The 14,119-nt window shown below is 47.5% G+C and overlaps 1 protein-coding gene across 1 annotated transcript in view; it reads right to left on the bottom strand.

Moving 5' to 3' along the window:
- Positions 1-608: 608 nt before the first annotated feature.
- The window catches only part of LOC115124492 (sodium-dependent lysophosphatidylcholine symporter 1-B-like), a 43,861-nt gene continuing 30,350 nt past the window's right edge, over positions 609-14,119 (bottom strand). The window contains exons 3-7 of the mRNA XM_065018157.1: positions 11,279-11,362; positions 10,076-10,188; positions 2,671-2,814; positions 2,233-2,409; positions 609-727 (exon numbers count right to left, since the gene is read on the bottom strand). Coding sequence (XP_064874229.1) covers positions 673-727; positions 2,233-2,409; positions 2,671-2,814; positions 10,076-10,188; positions 11,279-11,362 — 573 coding nt within the window. The 3' untranslated portion in view covers positions 609-672. The remainder of the gene's footprint in view (positions 728-2,232; positions 2,410-2,670; positions 2,815-10,075; positions 10,189-11,278; positions 11,363-14,119) is intronic.

The raw sequence follows: 14,119 nt of genomic DNA, 5'->3' as shown, positions 1-14,119 counted from the left end.
TACCAGTAAAAAATAAAATTAATAAAAAGGCTCTTATTTAGCTTTCGACAGTCTTCTTCTCCACCCTGGAAAAAGAGGGTTGTAGTAAATCGTTCTAGTGCAGTGTCTAAAGTCATTAGAGATTTTCAAGTTATACCTACAATAGATAAAGTTATGGCAATATACATCAACAGTACTATGCATTGTACCCATAACATTAAAGGTTCCTGTGCAACATTAATTTGACATAAAAAAAAACGTCTCAAATGACACCGTAAAAAGTCCCCATGGAGTTCACTACAGTTACAGCCCCGTGTAGTGAAACAAGGAAATGGGTCACCATTTTAGATTTGACCCAAAACAACACTGACAACAGAGCGGGTGACGTCTGTTGGGAAAATGTGTCATAGCTGAAGTGGGCGGGACTTAAACCAGGAAGGCCGTCAGTCATATGCTTCCTTTGCCATGGGTGGGGGGAGGGGGTAAGATATGTTGTCGTTCCTTGCCATAGGGAACTGCAGTTTTAGAAACATTTTCTGTTTTTGGGCCTTGTGTTAGTGATCCTTTTAAGTTCAGAGACCTGAAGCAGCAGTGTGATTGGATGGAAGCAGTGATAGGTCCAGCCCCCCTCATTAGCCCCACCCAGTGCAAGCAACAATCAGTCACGCCATTGGTCCATGAGTGTTCTAGAACCTACACCATGTTTGTCAGTTCTGTCGAGTCGGTTTCGGAGTCGGCCTCATTTTCCCTGTGAGAACAGAATAGAGAGACCCGGGGATTACACACGACAGACAAGCAGTCCATATACCTGAACAGTTCACAACAAAACGTACTTGATGAAAAGCCTGGGTATCAGCCTGGGTATCAGGCATGGCAAGGAGTGGCAAGTAGTGGAATAATAGCACAAACAGACTGGCACCCAGGCTCCTTTATGAGTAAAGGGTTCGTACAGACAGTGGCAAGGAGTGGAATAATAGCACAAACAGACTGGCACCCAGGCTCCTTTATGAGTAAAGGGTTCATACAGACAGTGGTCCAATTCAAGGTCTGTCCAAGTACTTTTTCCAAGCACTAATATTTATGTTCAAGGACCATCAATTTGTAAATAGTTCCTATTATGCAATTGTTTGTAGTCGCCACCAGATGGCAGTATATCACCACAGCCTCAAAACGACTAACTTACCATTCATTACAACCTCACAAGTTCTTCTCAATAATTTGTTGATTCACTACTTATTTCCTACATACATGAGTGGTGAGTCAGTAGTGATGGTGTAATTTGAGTAGTGATGAGCAGAGTTAGGGGACACAGTTAGGGGACACAGTTAGGGGACACAGTTAGGGGACACGCCTACTGGTGAACATCTATTCACATTACTACACAATTCCAGCTTAATGTCTGTATTGTATTTTTTATTGGGCATTTGGGAATTTACTACTTATTAATAGCTACAAAAAAAAGCATCTTGCTTCCGACCGGCAGCTTTAGAGCGAGTTCGTAAATTGCCTCCAGCTTGTCAGAGGTCACTCTGGGTCCTTGGTAAATTCAGAGCGTTTCGCTCTCAGAGCGTTCGGCGCCCAGCTCTGGCCGAGGAATAAGGTTGTTCTGAGCGTTCTGACTGTAACGGCACCCAAGCTAACTGGCTAACATTAACTAGGCACTTCCAGACACATAATGAGAGAACACCTCACTCTGACCATTTTACTCCCACCAGCAGAGCTGGTTAGGCTGTTTTCATGTAATCCACAGCGTTGGTGACTGTAACTGAGCTGCTGGCAACAATTTCATTACGCTGTTTTTGCCAACGTTTACTGACACCGGTGTTGAGAGTTCGTAAATGTGCCAGTTATTCTGCGCTCTGGTACACTCAGACGAGAGTGCTCCGAAATCGGAGTAGATAGCCAGAAGTGACTTTACGAACACACCCTTAGTGACGCCGGTCGGGAGAATTTGCGGGAGGGCTGTGTGAGTAACGGGCCAACAGAACGGCAGGAGCACGGCGAAAGCAGGTACCACGTGAATGAGGAGATTGGTGGGGAAAAGTTACATAATTTATAACAGGCGCCATCGCAGGACGCAGCGTTGAACCCTGTGAGTGCTTCTGAAAGCAATAAGTGATCTTATAATGGTAAACAATTTGGCAATATTTCCAGGTCTATGCCTATGGTATATCTATCCAATCCGGTTATATATACACAGGAAATGCTTGGGGTACGAGGCCCGAGTTCCCCAGTCAGACATGCAAGTCTTACCGTTGCTCCTGCAGCAGCTTCCTGTTGCCCTGCCTCCTCTCTTCGTCGATTGGATAAGAGCGGAATATGACCAGACCAATCAGAAGGAGTCCTATGGGCGCCGCGGAGACCAGAACCTTCAGGGTTATATCCACGTTCTCAGGCTGGGTGCAACCTCGAGTCATATACCCTGCAAAACTACAGATGGAGTGAAGGAGAAGCAGGAAATCATGAGGAAGGAATTTAATCACATGACTTTGATCAAAGATGTTCATGTGACACACATTACTAATTCAGATAGAGAAGCAATCCTGTTCTTTGAAGTGGGATTTTGGCTTATCCTCATGTTTTTTTTTACTGGGAAAGTAAAACTTCCTGACTGATGATCTCTAAACGAATATGTACAGCATGAAGGGGCCGCAAGGGGCCAAAGTCTCCATCTGTGAAAGGTAAACTTACTCCAAGCTGAGAGTAGAGATCCCCAGAGAGATTCCAGAGGCAAACTTGGTGAAGAAGACGTAGAAGGAATAAAAGATGGCTTCGTGACCCCGAGAGTCTGGGTTCTGGACCTGGAAGTCATCCACCACATCTGGCAACATGGACCTAGAGACAGAGACAGAGAGTCAGTAACATCCTCCACATCTGACAGCATGGACCTAGAGACAGAGACAGAGAGTCAGTAACATCCTCCACATCTGGCAGCATGGACCTAGAGACAGAGAGTCAGTAACATCCTCCACATCTGACAGCATGGACCTAGAGACAGAGAGTCAGTAACATCCTCCACATCTGGCAACATGGACCTAGAGACAGAGAGTCAGTAACATCCTCCACATCTGGCAGCATGGACCTAGAGACAGAGACAGAGAGTCAGTAACATCCTCCACATCTAGCAGCATGGACCTAGAGACAGAGAGTCAGTAACATCCTCCACATCTGGCAGCATGGACCTAGAGACAGAGACAGAGAGTCAGTAACATCCTCCACATCTGGCAGCATGGACCTAGAGACAGAGACAGAGAGTCAGTAACATCCTCCACATCTGGCAGCATGGACCTAGAGACAGAGAGTCAGTAACATCCTCTACATCTGGCAACATGGACCTAGAGACAGAGACAGAGAGTCAGTAACATCCTCCACATCTGGCAACATGGACCTAGAGACAGAGACAGAGAGTCAGTAACATCCTCCACATCTGGCAGCATGGACCTAGAGACAGAGACAGAGAGTCAGTAACATCCTCCACATCTGACAACATGGACCTAGAGACAGAGACAGAGAGTCAGTAACATCCTCTACATCTGGCAACATGGACCTAGAGACAGAGAGTCAGTAACATCCTCCACATCTGGCAGCATGGACCTAGAGACAGAGACAGAGAGTCAGTAACATCCTCCACATCTGGCAGCATGGACCTAGAGACAGAGACAGAGAGTCAGTAACATCCACCACATCTGGCAACATGGACCTAGAGACAGAGAGTCAGTAACATCCTCCACATCTGGCAGCATGGACCTAGAGACAGAGACAGAGAGTCAGTAACATCCTCCACATCTGGCAGCATGGACCTAGAGACAGAGACAGAGAGTCAGTAACATCCACCACATCTGGCAACATGGACCTAGAGACAGAGACAGAGAGTCAGTAACATCCTCTACATCTGGCAACATGGACCTAGAGACAGAGAGTCAGTAACATCCTCCACATCTGGCAACATGGACCTAGAGACAGAGAGTCAGTAACATCCTCCACATCTGGCAGCATGGACCTAGAGACAGAGAGTCAGTAACATCCTCCACATCTGGCAACATGGACCTAGAGACAGAGAGTCAGTAACATCCTCTACATCTGGCAACATGGACCTAGAGACAGAGACAGAGAGTCAGTAACATCCTCCACATCTGGCAGCATGGACCTAGAGACAGAGACAGAGAGTCAGTAACATCCTCCACATCTGACAGCATGGACCTAGAGACAGAGACAGAGAGTCAGTAACATCCTCCACATCTGGCAACATGGACCTAGAGACAGAGACAGAGAGTCAGTAACATCCTCCACATCTGGCAACATGGACCTAGAGACAGAGACAGAGAGTCAGTAACATCCTCCACATCTGGCAACATGGACCTAGAGACAGAGAGTCAGTAACATCCTCCACATCTGGCAGCATGGACCTAGAGACAGAGACAGAGAGTCAGTAACATCCTCCACATCTGGCAGCATGGACCTAGAGACAGAGAGTCAGTAACATCCTCCACATCTGGCAGCATGGACCTAGAGACAGAGAGTCAGTAACATCCTCTACATCTGGCAACATGGACCTAGAGACAGAGACAGAGAGTCAGTAACATCCTCCACATCTGGCAGCATGGACCTAGAGACAGAGACAGAGAGTCAGTAACATCCTCCACATCTGGCAACATGGACCTAGAGACAGAGACAGAGAGTCAGTAACATCCTCTACATCTGGCAGCATGGACCTAGAGACAGAGAGTCAGTAACATCCTCCACATCTGGCAACATGGACCTAGAGACAGAGTCAGTAACATCCTCCACATCTAGCAGCATGGAACTAGAGACAGAGAGTCAGTAACATCCTCTACATCTGGCAGCATGGACCTAGAGACAGAGACAGAGAGTCAGTAACATCCTCCACATCTGGCAGCATGGACCTAGAGACAGAGACAGAGAGTCAGTAACATCCTCCACATCTGGCAACATGGACCTAGAGACAGAGAGTCAGTAACATCCTCCACATCTGACAGCATGGACCTAGAGACAGAGGGTCAGTAACATCCTCCACATCTGGCAGCATGGACCTAGAGACAGAGACAGAGAGTCAGTAACATCCTCCACATCTGGCAGCATGGACCTAGAGACAGAGGGTCAGTAACATCCTCCACATCTGGCAGCATGGACCTAGAGACAGAGACAGAGAGTCAGTAACATCCTCTACATCTGGCAACATGGACCTAGAAACAGAGACAGAGAGTCAGTAACATCCACCACATCTGGCAACATGGACCTAGAGACAGAGAGTCAGTAACATCCTCCACATCTGACAACATGGACCTAGAGACAGAGAGTCAGTAACATCCTCCACATCTGGCAACATGACCCTAGAGACAGAGAGTCAGTAACATCCTCCACATCTGGCAACATGGACCTAGAGACAGAGACAGAGAGTCAGTAACATCCTCCACATCTGGCAGCATGGACCTAGAGACAGAGAGTCAGTAACATCCTCCACATCTGGCAGCATGGACCTAGAGACAGAGACAGAGAGTCAGTAACATCCTCCACATCTGACAACATGGACCTAGAGACAGAGACAGAGAGTCAGTAACATCCTCCACATCTAGCAGCATGGACCTAGAGACAGAGAGTCAGTAACATCCTCCACATCTGGATGCATGGACCTAGAGACAGAGACAGAGAGTCAGTAACATCCTCCACATCTGACAGCATGGACCTAGAGACAGAGAGTCAGTAACATCCTCCACATCTGGCAGCATGGACCTAGAGACAGAGACAGAGAGTCAGTAACATCCTCCACATCTGGCAGCATGGACGTAGAGACAGAGACAGAGAGTCAGTAACATCCTCCACATCTGGCAGCATGGACCTAGAGACAGAGACAGAGAGTCAGTAACATCCTCTACATCTGGCAGCATGGACCTAGAGACAGAGACAGAGAGTCAGTAACATCCTCCACATCTGACAGCATGGACCTAGAGACAGAGAGTCAGTAACATCCTCCACATCTGGCAGCATGGACCTGGAGACAGAGACAGAGAGTCAGTAACATCCACCACATCTGACAGCATGGACCTAGAGACAGAGAGTCAGTAACATCCTCCACATCTGGCAGCATGGACCTAGAGACAGAGACAGAGAGTCAGTAACATCCTCCACATCTGGCAGCATGGACCTAGAGACAGAGACAGAGAGTCAGTAACATCCTCCACATCTGGCAGCATGGACCTAGAGACAGAGAGTCAGTAACATCCTCCACATCTGGCAGCATGGACCTAGAGACAGAGACAGAGAGTCAGTAACATCCTCCACATCTGACAGCATGGACCTAGAGACAGAGAGTCAGTAACATCCTCCACATCTGGCAGCATGGACCTAGAGACAGAGAGTCAGTAACATCCTCCACATCTGGCAGCATGGACCTAGAGACAGAGACAGAGAGTCAGTAACATCCTCCACATCTGACAGCATGGACCTAGAGACAGAGAGTCAGTAACATCCTCTACATCTGGCAACATGGACCTAGAAACAGAGACAGAGAGTCAGTAACATCCACCACATCTGGCAACATGGACCTAGAGACAGAGAGTCAGTAACATCCTCCACATCTGACAACATGGACCTAGAGACAGAGAGTCAGTAACATCCTCCACATCTGGCAACATGACCCTAGAGACAGAGAGTCAGTAACATCCTCCACATCTGGCAACATGGACCTAGAGACAGAGACAGAGAGTCAGTAACATCCTCCACATCTGGCAGCATGGACCTAGAGACAGAGAGTCAGTAACATCCTCCACATCTGGCAGCATGGACCTAGAGACAGAGACAGAGAGTCAGTAACATCCTCCACATCTGACAACATGGACCTAGAGACAGAGACAGAGAGTCAGTAACATCCTCCACATCTAGCAGCATGGACCTAGAGACAGAGTCAGTAACATCCTCCACATCTGGATGCATGGACCTAGAGACAGAGACAGAGAGTCAGTAACATCCTCCACATCTGACAGCATGGATCTAGAGACAGAGAGTCAGTAACATCCTCCACATCTGGCAGCATGGACCTAGAGACAGAGACAGAGAGTCAGTAACATCCTCCACATCTGGCAGCATGGACGTAGAGACAGAGACAGAGAGTCAGTAACATCCTCCACATCTGGCAGCATGGACCTAGAGACAGAGACAGAGAGTCAGTAACATCCTCTACATCTGGCAGCATGGACCTAGAGACAGAGACAGAGAGTCAGTAACATCCTCCACATCTGACAGCATGGACCTAGAGACAGAGAGTCAGTAACATCCTCCACATCTGGCAGCATGGACCTGGAGACAGAGACAGAGAGTCAGTAACATCCACCACATCTGACAGCATGGACCTAGAGACAGAGAGTCAGTAACATCCTCCACATCTGGCAGCATGGACTAGAGACAGAGACAGAGAGTCAGTAACATCCTCCACATCTGGCAGCATGGACCTAGAGACAGAGACAGAGAGTCAGTAACATCCTCCACATCTGGCAGCATGGACCTAGAGACAGAGAGTCAGTAACATCCTCCACATCTGCAGCATGGACCTAGAGACAGAGACAGAGAGTCAGTAACATCCTCCACATCTGACAGCATGGACCTAGAGACAGAGAGTCAGTAACATCCTCCACATCTGGCAGCATGGACCTAGAGACAGAGAGTCAGTAACATCCTCCACATCTGGCAGCATGGACCTAGAGACAGAGACAGAGAGTCAGTAACATCCTCCACATCTGACAGCATGGACCTAGAGACAGAGAGTCAGTAACATCCTCTACATCTGGCAACATGGACCTAGAAACAGAGACAGAGAGTCAGTAACATCCACCACATCTGGCAACATGGACCTAGAGACAGAGAGTCAGTAACATCCTCCACATCTGACAACATGGACCTAGAGACAGAGAGTCAGTAACATCCTCCACATCTGGCAACATGACCCTAGAGACAGAGAGTCAGTAACATCCTCCACATCTGGCAACATGGACCTAGAGACAGAGACAGAGAGTCAGTAACATCCTCCACATCTGGCAGCATGGACCTAGAGACAGAGAGTCAGTAACATCCTCCACATCTGGCAGCATGGACCTAGAGACAGAGACAGAGAGTCAGTAACATCCTCCACATCTGACAACATGGACCTAGAGACAGAGACAGAGAGTCAGTAACATCCTCCACATCTAGCAGCATGGACCTAGAGACAGAGAGTCAGTAACATCCTCCACATCTGGATGCATGGACCTAGAGACAGAGACAGAGAGTCAGTAACATCCTCCACATCTGACAGCATGGACCTAGAGACAGAGAGTCAGTAACATCCTCCACATCTGGCAGCATGGACCTAGAGACAGAGACAGAGAGTCAGTAACATCCTCCACATCTGGCAGCATGGACGTAGAGACAGAGACAGAGAGTCAGTAACATCCTCCACATCTGGCAGCATGGACCTAGAGACAGAGACAGAGAGTCAGTAACATCCTCTACATCTGGCAGCATGGACCTAGAGACAGAGACAGAGAGTCAGTAACATCCTCCACATCTGACAGCATGGACCTAGAGACAGAGAGTCAGTAACATCCTCCACATCTGGCAGCATGGACCTGGAGACAGAGACAGAGAGTCAGTAACATCCACCACATCTGACAGCATGGACCTAGAGACAGAGAGTCAGTAACATCCTCCACATCTGGCAGCATGGACCTAGAGACAGAGACAGAGAGTCAGTAACATCCTCCACATCTGGCAGCATGGACCTAGAGACAGAGACAGAGAGTCAGTAACATCCTCCACATCTGGCAGCATGGACCTAGAGACAGAGAGTCAGTAACATCCTCCACATCTGGCAGCATGGACCTAGAGACAGAGACAGAGAGTCAGTAACATCCTCCACATCTGACAGCATGGACCTAGAGACAGAGAGTCAGTAACATCCTCCACATCTGGCAGCATGGACCTAGAGACAGAGAGTCAGTAACATCCTCCACATCTGGCAGCATGGACCTAGAGACAGAGACAGAGAGTCAGTAACATCCTCCACATCTGACAGCATGGACCTAGAGACAGAGAGTCAGTAACATCCTCTACATCTGGCAACATGGACCTAGAGACAGAGAGTCAGTAACATCCTCCACATCTGACAGCATGGACCTAGAGACAGAGAGTCAGTAACATCCTCCACATCTGGCAGCATGGACCTAGAGACAGAGAGTCAGTAACATCCTCCACATCTGGCAGCATGGACCTAGAGACAGAGAGTCAGTAACATCCTCCACATCTGACAGCATGGACCTAGAGACAGAGAGTCAGTAACATCCTCCACATCTGGCAGCATGGACCTAGAGACAGAGACAGAGAGTCAGTAACATCCTCCACATCTGGCAGCATGGACCTAGAGACAGAGACAGAGAGTCAGTAACATCCTCCACATCTGACAGCATGGACCTAGAGACAGAGAGTCAGTAACATCCTCCACATCTGGCAGCATGGACCTAGAGACAGAGAGTCAGTAACATCCTCCACATCTGACAGCATGGACCTAGAGACAGAGAGTCAGTAACATCCTCCACATCTGGCAGCATGGACCTAGAGACAGAGAGTCAGTAACATCCTCCACATCTGGCAGCATGGACCTAGAGACAGAGACAGAGAGTCAGTAACATCCTCCACATCTGGCAGCATGGACCTAGAGACAGAGACAGAGAGTCAGTAACATCCTCCACATCTGGCAGCATGGACCTAGAGACAGAGACAGAGAGTCAGTAACATCCTCCACATCTGGCAGCATGGACCTAGAGACAGAGAGTCAGTAACATCCTCCACATCTGGCAGCATGGACCTAGAGACAGAGAGTCAGTAACATCCTCCACATCTGGCAGCATGGACCTAGAGACAGAGACAGAGAGTCAGTAACATCCTCCACATCTGGCAGCATGGACCTAGAGACAGAGAGTCAGTAACATCCTCCACATCTGGCAGCATGGACCTAGAGACAGAGACAGAGAAACCAGTCAGTGATATAAAAAAAAGAGGGAAAACAGTGAAACAGAAAGATGAGTGACAGACATCTACTCCAACTCACCATGGCAACAGGAAGGCAGCAGCAACTCCGACACCGGCAGCGAACGACACGAGGTAAGTAATGATGAGATTACTCTTCACACACACCACCAGGATCATGAAGGGGATCACAGACTGCAGAGAGGAGAGAAAACATCACCAATGATGTACACAGAATGTTACGTTACAGCCTTACTCTAAAAAAAATATATATATTTTCTTCTCCTTCATCAATCTACACACAATACCCCATAATGACAAAGCAAAAACAGGTTTTTCGTTTTTTTTTTGCAAATTTATATTTATAAAAAAAACTGAAATATCACATTTACATAAGTATCCAGGCTGTATCACAACCGGGTCGTGATTGGGAGTCCCATAGGGCGGTGCACCATTGGCCCAGCGTCGTCCGGGTTAGGGGTTGGGCGGGGTAGGCCTTCATTGCAAATAAGAATTTGTTCTTAATTGACTTGTCTAGTTAAATAAAATGTTTTTAAAAAATAGCAAAAATCCTGAAGTATCCATTTAACGTGGTCCTTGAGATACAAATGACCTGGAGATGCTTGGTCTTCATTGAAAGGCATCAGCATGCTTCCCAGCCAAAACGGGTTTGTGCATTTATTATGACGACATTTTGTGACGGTTTTGGACTTCGGTGGGGGATTTGTCTACGCCTCTTCGTCTGTGATTGGTGAAAGAGTAGGGTTTCTTCAGTTGTCATTTAACAAGAGACTCGTTTAGATAGATGTATGTAAGATAGATGTAATATTGTAGCGACTAAGATCTCGGCAAATAACGTACAAATTAATGTCCGATTTCTTGAGTTAGATTCATTCGGACAATTGTTTAGGAAGTGTATACTGGCTACTGTGTCTCAAAATGGACAAACAGTACCATTACCGCCTTTTTCTCATTTTTTCAAGCAAAGGTCTTTTAAGGGAGTATGCGAGCACACTCGTTTGGATTGGCTAGCTGAGATCGGCTAGCTGAGATCGGCTAGCTGAGTTCGGCTAGCTGAGTTGGGCTAGCTGAGATCGGCTAGCTGAGATCGGCTAGCCGACAGCCAATCGGAAGCATGTTAACACCTTAAGGCATGGTGCCTTTCCAATGTCAGGCTTTGCATGAAAGAAGTTGCCTTCAGTGTCTCCTCATCCAAGGCCCCAATAAAGCCTCCATGGACTAAGGCATTTTGTGTGTGATCATGTATGGGTATGCTAAGTCTTACAGAGGTGCCGATGTACACAGCTGTCTTCTTGCCAAACTTGGTGAGGAACCACTGCCAGAAGGGGATGGCGAGCGTAGCAGCGAGCTGGAGAGAAAACAAGACCAAAGAAATGGGGTTTTAGTCAAGACATAATATAAAAAACGGTTGTGTTTCTAGTTGAGTATGTATGTTTCTGTTACCATATTTACTTCAATGACCTGGCTATAGGGTTCCAGTCCGTTTCAACTTTAGCCAACGTGGCAAGAGAACGGTCGAGTCTCAAATGGAACCCGATTTGCTTGATGGAACTTTCGACCATAAAAGGAATAGGGTTCCAGTCCGTTTCAACTTTAGCCAATGTGCCAAGAGAACGGTCGAGTCTCAAATGGAACCCGATTTGCTTGATGGAACTTTCGACCATAAAAGGAAGAGGGTTCCGTTTGAGATGCCACCTTCAGTCTTTGGAACATGTTATGTGGCAGACTACAAAATAAAAAACATCCAAAAACAGCAGCACTGTCTGGTTTGTGTTTTTGGCGATTTATCAGTCTTCCCTAAGGAATACATTCTCAACCTCTCCTAATCCACCTATCACATGCCTGACGACTCAATCGGAATTTTTTTCCGCCGTCGTTAAAGTTGTTTACGTTGACGTCAAAATTTGTGGTGTTGTAGCTACAAGACAAAGTCATCAGCGATTGGATCATCAGTAACCAAATCAGTATCAAAGTCAATAACACATTTTCTAAAAAATGCCCCTTTACCCACGTTCTGGCTCTGACCCAACCACACCAGTTTAGTTCATGGGACAAATCAGAACGATTAGAATGGGTTTGCAGTCTTGAAATCAGCGGGGAGGTACTCAGATCCAGCCACATAGCGGGAAATAAACAAACATCTGTGGGCGTGGAGTAGCGTTCGGCTGGGTAGCCAGGCGTAACCATAACGACACAGCAGAGGTAACACGGCAGGAATTGCAGGATGCTTCACAGTGGACATTTTAATAGGGACATTCCTGCACAGCCTAGTGGTTAGAGCGTTGGACTAGTAACCGGAAGGTTGCGAGTTCAAACCCCAGAGCTGACAAGGTACAAATCTGTCATTCTGTCTCTGAACAGGCAGTTAACCCACTGTTCCCAGGCCGTCATTGAAAATAAGAATTTGTTCTTAACTGACTTGCCTGGTAAAAAGGTACAATTTTTTATTTATTTTTTTATTCAAAAATTCCCCAAGGGTCACCATCTGATGGACCTCTGACTTTATGGTTTAGCCAAGAAGAGGTCAAACATTGACCCCCTGTGGGCGCCACTAGGATGCCAGTCGTTTCCCCTTCTTTTTGGATGCGTTTGTTTAAGAATACGTTAACATTGTGTGGCTAGCTTAGTTAGCGGTGGTGCTGGTGTAACGGATGTGAAACGGCTAGCTTAGTTAGCGGTGGTGCTGGTGTAACGGATGTGAAACGGCTAGCTTAGTTAGCGGTGGTGCTGGTGTAACGGATGTGAAACGGCTAGCTTAGTTAGCGGTGGTGCTGGTGTAACGGATGTGAAACGGCTAGCTTAGTTAGCGGTGGTGCTGGTGTAGTTAGCGGTGGTGCTGGTGTAACGGATGTGAAACGGCTAGCTTAGTTAGCGGTGGTGCTGTGTGTAACGGATGTGAAACGGCTAGCTTAGTTAGCGGTGGTGCTGTGTGTAACGGATGTGAAACGGCTAGCTTAGTTAGCGGTGGTGCTGGTGTAACGGATGTGAAACGGCTAGCTTAGTTAGCGGTGGTGCTGGTGTAACGGATGTGAAACGGATGTTAGTTAGCGGTGCTGCTAGCTTAGTTAGCGGTGGTGCTGGTGTAACGGATGTGAAAGCGGCTAGCTTAGTTAGCGGTGGTGCTGGTGTAACGGATGTGAAACGGCTAGCTTAGTTAGCGGTGGTGCTGGTGTAACGGATGTGAAACGGCTAGCTTAGTTAGCGGTGGTGCTGGTGTAACGGATGTGAAACGGCTAGCTTAGTTAGCGGTGGTGCTGGTGTAACGGATGTGAAACGGCTAGCTTAGTTAGCGGTGCACGCTAAATAGCGTTTCAATCGGTGACGTCACTTGCTCTGAGACCTTGAAGTAGTGGTCCCACTTGCTCTGCAAGGGCTGCGGCTTTTGTGGAGCGATGGGTAACGATGCTTCGTGGGTGACTGTTGTTGATGTGTGCAGAGGGTCCCTGGTTCACGCCCGGGTATGGGCGAGGGGACGGTCTAAAGTTATACTGTTACATTGTGTTGTAGGAGTTAATACTGCAAAGAAAGTACCAAGCATAAAGGTACATTTACCTGCCGTGAATCCAGTAATCTCAAGAGTAACTTCACTTTGTCTGTGTCCTCTTTCTAGTGCATCAGCTGTACGTGTGTGTGTGTGTGTGTGTGTGTGTGGACTGCATCTCCTAACCATCTTCACAATGCTTGTTCTGCTTCCTGGCAATACCACATCAAGGTAATCTGCATCTGCTTTCCCCTGAACTGTATCACAAACATTTGCATAGTCTACAAGAAAAAAACTGTGTGAGTTCAGACAGTGGCAAGGAGTGGAATAATAGCACAAACAGACTGGCACCCAGGCTCCTTTATGAGTAAAGGGTTCGTACAGACAGTGGCAAGGAGTGGAATAATAGCACAAACAGACTGGCACCCAGGCTCCTTTATGAGTAAAGGGTTCGTACAGACAGTGGCAAGGAGTGGAATAATAGCACAAACAGACTGGCACCCAGGCTCCTTTATGAGTAAAGGGTTCTACAGACAGTGGCAAGGAGTGGAATAATAGCACAAACAGACTGGCACCCAGGCTCCTTTATGAGTAAAGGGTTCGTACAGACAGTGGCAAGGAGTG

Source organism: Oncorhynchus nerka, linkage group LG4 (assembly GCF_034236695.1).
Source record: "Oncorhynchus nerka isolate Pitt River linkage group LG4, Oner_Uvic_2.0, whole genome shotgun sequence".
Lineage (NCBI taxonomy): Eukaryota > Metazoa > Chordata > Actinopteri > Salmoniformes > Salmonidae > Oncorhynchus > Oncorhynchus nerka.
Note: the sequence above shows the minus strand (reverse complement) of the source record. Positions and strands in the feature narration are given on the sequence as shown.